Source organism: Ascaphus truei, chromosome 3, assembly GCF_040206685.1.
Source record: "Ascaphus truei isolate aAscTru1 chromosome 3, aAscTru1.hap1, whole genome shotgun sequence".
NCBI lineage: Eukaryota > Metazoa > Chordata > Amphibia > Anura > Ascaphidae > Ascaphus > Ascaphus truei.
Window position 1 is genome coordinate 197834432 of NC_134485.1, and position 8852 is coordinate 197843283.

At 39.6% G+C, this 8852-nt stretch overlaps 1 protein-coding gene across 1 annotated transcript; it reads left to right on the forward strand.

Annotated features, from left to right (window-relative positions):
- Positions 1-4840: 4840 nt before the first annotated feature.
- On the forward strand, positions 4841-8528 carry LOC142489341 (C-C motif chemokine 3-like). Its single transcript, XM_075589909.1, has 3 exons — positions 4841-5067; positions 7036-7150; positions 8186-8528. Exons 1-3 carry the CDS (start codon positions 4995-4997, stop codon positions 8271-8273), a joined length of 276 nt encoding a protein of 91 aa, XP_075446024.1. The 5' UTR covers positions 4841-4994; the 3' UTR covers positions 8274-8528.
- The last annotated feature ends 324 nt before the right edge of the window (positions 8529-8852 follow it).

Genomic DNA, 8852 nt, shown 5'->3' on the forward strand with positions numbered 1-8852 from the left:
TCCCAAGATGGTGACGTCCCGTCGCAGATGGAAAGCTGGAAGCTATTACAACGCGATTTGGATTGGCTAATCCCTGCATAAAAGAAAAGGCACAGCCGGTCCACATCTATTGAGCCTGAGGAAGTCCAGTTCCGGACGAAACGCGTTGCTCTATTCTTCAGTTGGGACATTTTTAGCTTATCTCAGAGGAGGCAGAGGTGCAGTCGTAGCTCCCCATCCGGACGCGGAAGGAGAGACCCCCTACCACTATACACCACACTACTCCCCTAGCTTTTTATTTCCCCATAGAAGCCTTTGGTTTCTGTTTTTTATATTCATGTTTTTATATCAATGTTTTTTACTTAAAATAAAGTTTTTTACCCTGCAGACCATAGTGTCATTTAATCTGTGTTCACCCCATCTTCAGCTTTAGGGGTACATAAAGAACAGGAACAAAAGTGTAAAGAAACCACTAGGAGTGTGTACTCACACTGGCCCGTGTGAGTATTGTGATATATCTTATTGTTCCCCCCTTCATCACCACCTACAACCAATTGAAAGTTATCCCTAATGGGCAACAATAAGATACCAAGATAGGAGAAGACTCACATTAGCCCGTGTGAGTGCCTGATCATACCATTATATTTTAATGGCCTACCACTATACCATCCTTCCCCATATTGTCACCTCTACATATATGTGACTTAACCTAACCCTCTTTTTTGTTTACATGAGAGGAAATCCCCTGGAGGGGTACATCGAATGAACGAGGAAAGCTGAATATACACCAAGAAGAAGAGTATAAATCGTAGAAGAAACACATCATTCCAAGGCGACGAGTAACCCAAAGAAACCTTGATGTGACTGAACTTACACAAGGCCGTGTAAGTTATATATTCTTTTACCTTTCCACCCATACATACACATCATTGTATGTATACCTTTTGAGTTTGGTATCAACCCCGTGAACCATCACCTTTACAGATGTGTTAACTGCTCTATCCATATCGATTACTAGTTACATTACACTGCCCGTTTCCTATAACTGTGCTCCCCCATTCATTTTTGTATTCATTGCCAACAAGGGTCCTGGATAGATCCTGCTGGGGTTTCGAGTCACAGGAGGACATCCAACGAATACCATTTTCAGGCAGTATCATACCCCCCTTTTTTGACATCTCTACATTTGTATCAAGCCACATAGAGATAGCGCCCGGGTACCTTTTCAAACACACTCACTAGTATCAGCTTCCACATCTTGCTTGCGCTCACAATGCGTTGCTTGCTTTTGCAGCTGTGGGAGACAGTATTCCTCATGCTGATCCTGTTGCCACTGTTTGTATTTGAAAATTTGGGGACACACTTCTCCCGTGTGTCCTGGTTCATGACAGGTCCAGCATACTGACTCCTTTAGAAAATTACCAGGTTTTTTTCTAGCCGGCATGGCTCTGAATTCTTCATCACTGACTCCAAAGTTATGGGGTCCAGCGCTCTGGATGCTGGTCACTTTTGCAGCTTCCCTCTGTTGGTACGGCTCTCTTCCCAGGGCCACACATGAGTCGTCATCATCATCATCGTATGGCCTGAAGGGCCACTCTTTTGCATGGTTATGTACATTACAAAGAAAACATGTCATGTCGGCCATTTTAAAAACTCGGCAGGGAAAACTTGACACTCAGTACTTTGCTTATGGCGTTAGCTTTGCACAGCAATCTTTTCATACCTGACAGGGCAGACTTTACACTCAGCACGTGCTAGGTGCAATTTTCATTTTCTTCAGCAAAAATGTTGGTTTTCTGCTTGGTTCAGGGCCTTCACATATCTTCATCTACTGAACTCTGGGTACTATTGCATCCACACTACACACATTCTCTGTGTATGTTGTAAGTACAACTGGGCATACACAGTGGGACAGAGTCTGCACTTTACTTTGGCTAGGCAGCCATTTTAAATCCCCATGTTTTTCTCAAACCCACAGACCTTTCAGTGTCTGCCCACTCTCTCCACTACATGTGGCAAATGGCTCCCTTTGTGTAGCACTGCTGTTTGCCCAGACTCTTCACGACAGTCTTCTAGGGTTTAATTTATAGAAAAGGAGGACAAACACGTTTTTACACACAAGAGGCACTCAGCCCTAAACCTTCCGCGGTTTATTTTTCCATTAGTGACACTAAACATTTCAAACACCGTCACTTTAAGAAACAAAAGAAATCATAAAAATAACATCTACTCCTGTCAGGAGTCTAACACACAGCATATCCCTATCTGCAATGTTGGCTGGGTAAGCCAGTTACCAACTTTAAATAGCACACAGATATAACATTAATTTCTTAACTGTCAGATGGGGACAGCATCCCAATAGATTCTCAGATGCCACAACACGTGAGGGGGGCCATCTAGCCGAACTGGATCCTGGGGGGGGAGCAGCAGCCTTCCAGCCTCCAGGCTCTAAGAGAGCGAGTAAAAAAGCAACCCTCTCTGCTCTAAATACCTGATCTAGTAATTAGGTGATCAGGAAAGGGAAAGCAGAACCATTGTAAAATCTGGTATGGTTTCCAATCCACCAGCCATAGTGACTGTGAATTTGTGGGGCGGATCACATCCACACTATGTCTGCACTTTCTGCTGTGAATCAGACAGAAAGCTGCCTACAGTACTATCCTATGTGGGAATATGTCAATATATATATCCATGTGCCATCTCAATAGGAGTAACAAAAATAGAAAGCCCACAACTCCAAGGTTGCAAGAGTGCAAAAAGACTTAGGGGCCTATTCTAGTAGGTTTGATAACTTTGCTGCCATCTCGAACGGTTTGGCATGTTCCTACCGAATGGTTTGTCATTTGTGTTTACCACGGTATTCAGAAAGAATCTGAAACCATCTCAAACTGCGAGGTAGGAAAATGGCAATATCGTACGGGACAGCAGCGATGGTATCTCAGCCTCTCTCAAAGTTCTCCCCTGTGCGATCTGGCCGCAGTCTGTAAGAGCTGTACAGAGAGAGCTGCATCTCCCTGCACAGCTCTAAGGTCGCAATCCCAGTCTGCATTGTAGCACACGCGGCCGGCAGGGTTGCGGCGCGTGCACAGTGTTTCACCGCGATCTGCGGTCTGTGGAGAGAGGCAGAGATTACCATGGGGGGCATGGCGGGGGTTTTGCAGGGGCATGGCCATGACCTCACGCAACTGGTTCGCCCTCATTGGCTGAACAGCCAGGGGGGGGGCATGGCCACGCCGCCGTCGCAAGTTGCAAATACAATTTTGTTGTATTTAGAAAAACCCGTCGTAGAGCGCGGATGCCAAATGTTCAGTCCTACTCTCAAATCCCATGTCGCTATCCTTGGGGTGAAACAGCAACGTTTCAGTTCTAGATGATCCTTTCTCAGGCCATATACTGTGTATATTTACATTTTAATGTGCCATCTTTGTAGGAGTACATATGGGTAAATTTAGCGTTAACTATTTGGAATAATTTAATACATTGTTTCAGCAATTTGCTGCCATGGTAATTGACCCGTTTATAAAGAATTGTCTCAGGTGCATTAACATACAGCCCCTGATGACGTGGCAAGTTCGCTACGAAATGCATAGGGTTTCTGTATGTTCAGGGAGCTGCTTTTGCCCCTTGGAAGAAAGATTTGTTGCAGTCTATGTTCAAATGAGAGCAGAGTTGAGTTCCCTACTGGTTTTGTGAGGAGTCTTTGATTGCGGATGTCCAAACTCGCCAAATCTGACAAGATAAGTGGTGAGCCCAGCCATTAGGCAGCATTTAATGTCAGATACAACATCCCACACATCAGATGAAGGACATAGCAGACGCTTCCAGAGAGCAGTAAAGATTTGAGTAACCATTACTCCACAACGCACATACTCTATGGTTGTTTGTGAATGGGATATCATATGTTTTTTGTATTAATGTAGTTTTATAATAAATAATACACTATAGTGGTGGAGTTCTTTTTTACGTTGTTAGATATATCACCAGCAGAGAAAAGAGGCTTTTTACAGTGGTGACATTTCAGTGATATTTTTAAAGTAATGTAAATGAATAATTATTACAGAATTACTTAGTCACATAATATGCTCTTCAGTTCGATACCCAGCGATATACAGCTACTGCCAAAAAATACCGTCAATTTTTATTACCCATCGCACGTAGGCATTGGGCCTATCTTGACTGTGTGTGTGTAATGGCCACAATATGCAGGACCAGCCCATGACTATCTGGCTTCTAAGGTCTCTTAAGGCAATAATACCATCTCTACTCTAAGATCCCTAACACTAACACAAAAATAATGTCTTAACACAGAAAGGAGGAGATCAATAAAAACAAAATATCCCCTTATTTCCTTGAAAGAAAAATGGTATTGTAAATATGTAGATAAAAAGATAAAAAAATAAAAAGCATGGAGCAAATCCTTGATATTTTAAAATGTTCTACTCCAATGTATTTAACTTAAAAATAAATATCTGTACCAATGTATTTAGAGCACCATATGTATTCTGTTTCATATTCCAAAACGTTTTACATATTGAGGCTGCATTTTATAAAAAGGTCTGGTATTGATAATTTTGCAGAATGAGAGATGCTGTAATTCCATCCAAGAAAGTGATGAAATAAGAGGAATTGCTCAGGAAACAGACGAGAACAATGATGTAGAGAACAGAAACTGACAGAAATAGATTAAACACAGACCATATCCGGACTAGTAAAGGGAGACAAAAAATCCCCTCTTCATGTCTAAATTTTCACGCAAACATTCCACCCCCTCGTTATTTTGTAATGACTTATTTATTGTTCTACAAAATGTATAACTCAGCAAACTTTTACGTTATGGACTTTCCAAACCCTAAAGGTGACACCTTCTTCCTGTGAAAGACAAACTCTTTCTGCCCTGAATCTACAGTATAAATATAATGAAAGCTGAATCTGAAACAGGTCAATCCACTGAGACAACAAGCAAACAAGTCCTCAACCTCTTCTCTTGGGGAGACCTCCTGAAGCGTGCCTGAAACATGAAGGTGTCTCTTGTTGCTTTCTCCGTTCTTCTTGTTGTCATGTGCTGCTCAAGTATTCTCGCAGCTCCTAGTAAGTAGTTCCAATTCTGATTATCTGATTATTTTCATGACATATATAACATTTTAAGATGCAGAGATCCAGAACCTGCTGACAGCTCCAGAAACACGTCTGAATTGCACTTTTTTCAGCTCTGTGGACTCCCCATTCCAAGAGTTATATACTGATGAAGCTATTAGTATTACTGCATGGTTTTAAAGGGGATTTAAATTGCCATCCAGTAGGAAGCCACAACCAATGATTTTGCAGGTTCCTCTTGGCCTGACATTTGTCACCCATTTTGTTTCCCCTGCGGGAGATTGAAAAGAGCAATCCAAGAAATATTCTACATGTGTTTTTTTTAAATAAATCAGTTAATAGAAAATACTTACCTTTAAAAAAAATGTATTATTCAACTCAATGCCATTTTTAATAAGTTTTAATATACTGCTAATCCTTTGATCTCTATAGTAAGTTTTAGCACATTTTTCCAGCAGTGCAAAATGTTTGTAACACTTTCCTGTTTGTGATAATGTGTTGCCAATATTCCCAGCATTTGAGCTGCAAACTGTAACAATAGATAATGAAACCTTAGTAATATAAGAATGCATTGTGGCTGCTGAGTTACACTGACTGAAGGATTGATTTGAGACTGAAAGGCAGCCATTTGGTGAACCCTAGGAAGCAGGATTTTGCTGATCGATAACGGGAGTAGAATCGATCGGCAGCTTAGGTAATTAGTTTTCATTAAAAGATAATCAAAGGCGGAATATACTAAAACCAAAACAATATATTTTTAAATTTATATTTTAAGCTGCTTTGTTGGCCTCTTTAAATCTGGTAACTTCACCGGTAAGTGTCTTGTGAACTGGGATAGCCTTGGAGGTGAATATAGTAAGGTTTGGCTCAGGGTAACCCACCTCAACACTTTGTAAAAAAAAAAATGAGTAGGAGGAACTTCTCCTTTAAATGAAAGTAAATAAAATGTTAAGACATACTGTATAGATTTCAAATGTCGGGCTGGATGGCGTCGAGCACGACTGCATTTTAAATGCTCTTGGTGGCTGATTAAAGCTAATGTTCATTTCAGGTCCTTGCTGTATATTGCTATTTTAATTTGTGTCCTAGTCTTGATTTAATGGTAATACAGTGAGTCCTCGCTTATCCAACACAATGTGTCCCGCAAACCCCTGTCGGATAGCAGATTGTCGGAAAGCGGGCCTAATATTAACCAGTGGTGGTTTCCGTCGGATACGCAAAATATGGTGGTTTCCGTCGGATACGCGAAATACAGCGGATAATGCAGTTTTTGATTCATTAGCCGCCGTCGAAAAAACGCGTCCGCCGGAAAGCGGAAAGTCGTAACGCGAGGATTACCTGTATTAGTCAGTGCACTTAAATCTCTTCACAATTACACTTCATCTAAAGAGTGGCATTGGCATCAAAACTAGTTGATGGCCACATAACTGGTTGTTTTACTGCATAACAGATTATTATTATTATTATTATTATTATTGTAAGAGGGGGGAAATCAAAAATTGGAACACATTTTTCAAGGAACAAATTCTCATGAAAACCAAAGGAATTGTTCTCTTTGATAAATGTGACACAGTAGGTTTGCCCTAGTTTTACCCTAAATGTAATAATGGGTAAATCCCAGTGTATTTCTACACGTGAAAGAGGGCGAATGAGTTGTAGTAACTGCTCAGATCCTCAAGAAAATTTTATTTATTACATATCCTAATAGCTTAGAGCATGCATATTATTATACACTGGTCTTTTCTATCACTATTTGATATACCGTTTTGTTTGTCTTTCAAATCAGTTCCATTATTCAGGTGTTTGCTTCTGTCCAAAGGGAGCTTTTGTAGTCTTAAAAGCTGATTTAAAACAAAATCTATTTAAGCAGGACCTTTGAAATATTGCTTACATGACAAAACTGTGCAAAGCAAATCAGAGACCAACGAGCATTGTTTCACTTAATTTTTGTTTGTTTTCTAGTTAGAGCTGACACCCCGACCTCTTGCTGCTTCTCATACGCCATGAAACCTCTTACCCGCAAAAATGTTTTACAATATTTTGTCACCAGCAGCAGGTGCTCCAAGCCAGCTGTTGTGTAAGTTCTCCTTTTATCTTTACCTTTAAACACGTTTGTGTATTAGGGTTGTGTTATCATTAAACTTCTGTTACCTCTACCGTTAGTTATCATGATCTTGCAGAACACATTTTGCACCTCTAAGTAAAATAAATAAACAAACAAAGTGCATCTACATACTGTATGCAATATGGGCAACAAACTTTTAAAAATCTACAGATTCTAAGTGTACTATACTTTAGGAGCCATACTGGATACGGGTAGCTGTGTTTTTCTTGGGGAGCAAATGGGAAATCATCCAGGGTTTGTGATGTCATTTATAATAATAGACATAGAAGACAAACTCAAACTAATCAAGATTCATTACTTATTTTCTGCCGCCTGCTTTTTGGGACACATACTGTACGCCTGTGCTCTTCCTCATTGCTGCTATTTAAAGCATCAGATGAAAAAAGGGGTGGGGGTGAACATGTTACTGCTGTTCCAGGAGGATAAACAAGGTGACGAGCAATGAATTTCAAGGCACCGCAGTCTCCATAACACTATCAATGTCATCTCAAACCAAAGTGGCTGCCTCCTTACTACCAAGCACACAATAAGAACATCTTATTTACAAATGGACAAAACTGGGTTGTGCGAAATCAGAATCTTACCTTCCAAAACCAACACCCTCCAGATTTTCATAATCAAAAACAAAACCCCAAATGATTTAGAACCAAATCTAGAACTCCAAGCTAAGTGTGTGTGTATTGTGCAAATTCTTTTTCAATTATGTTGTATTTTGGATATATTTTTTCCTAAAATAAATTATGATTTTATACCTATTATAAACAATTTTCAACCTCTATCAAACAAATGGAGTTTTGGTTGAAAATGTTCTCCTGCAATCATAAGTAATTTACTTAGCAGAACTCCATTCATGGATAAATATTGTTTGTCAATATTTTCAGTTGGCCTTTCTTGAAAACAGTGTACTGTATGTAGTCTGTTTAAGCATCATCTTTTCGTTTTCAGGGAGAATCTGCTTCTAACAACTGACTCTTATTTCTCTTTTAGCTTCATCACAATCAAAGGTCGTCAAGTCTGCAGTGATCCAGGAAAAAGCTGGGTGCAGAATTACATGAAAATGCTGGACCGCAATTAATGACTGTAGTGTATAAAATTTGAGGAAATTATGATGTTTAATAACATCACTTCCTGTTCTAAATGCTCAACTCTCCTCATCTCCCTCAGTGACTGAAGTGTGATTGTGTGGGTTGACATAGTATGTTTCTATTTTGATCCCAGAACTGCTGAAGTGTGGTCAAAGCAATTTTTTTTATTATTATTAATATTCAAAGCTGCTGTGAGTTGCTGGCCCCTCTAGCAGTAACAGAGTTAATAAAAGTAATTAACATTATTTTAAAATTAGACTATTTTTTTTAATGTTATCAATGTTAAAGTTGTCAAACAATGTTTTATTGACTCAAGGTACCATTTAAACATTCCAGTATACCTGATCTGTTCCAGTGTCACTTAAATAAACCGTTTAGGCATTACATACAGCATATATTTCTGGAGTGTATGGTTTATTTTAGTGACACTTGAACAGATCAGATATAGTGGAATGTTTAAATGTTACCTTCTAATCAATAACATCTTAAAAGACAATCTCTTATAATAAATTATATGGCCGTCTGCTATTATAGGCATCCATTATAATCTGAGGTATTGTGACACTAGG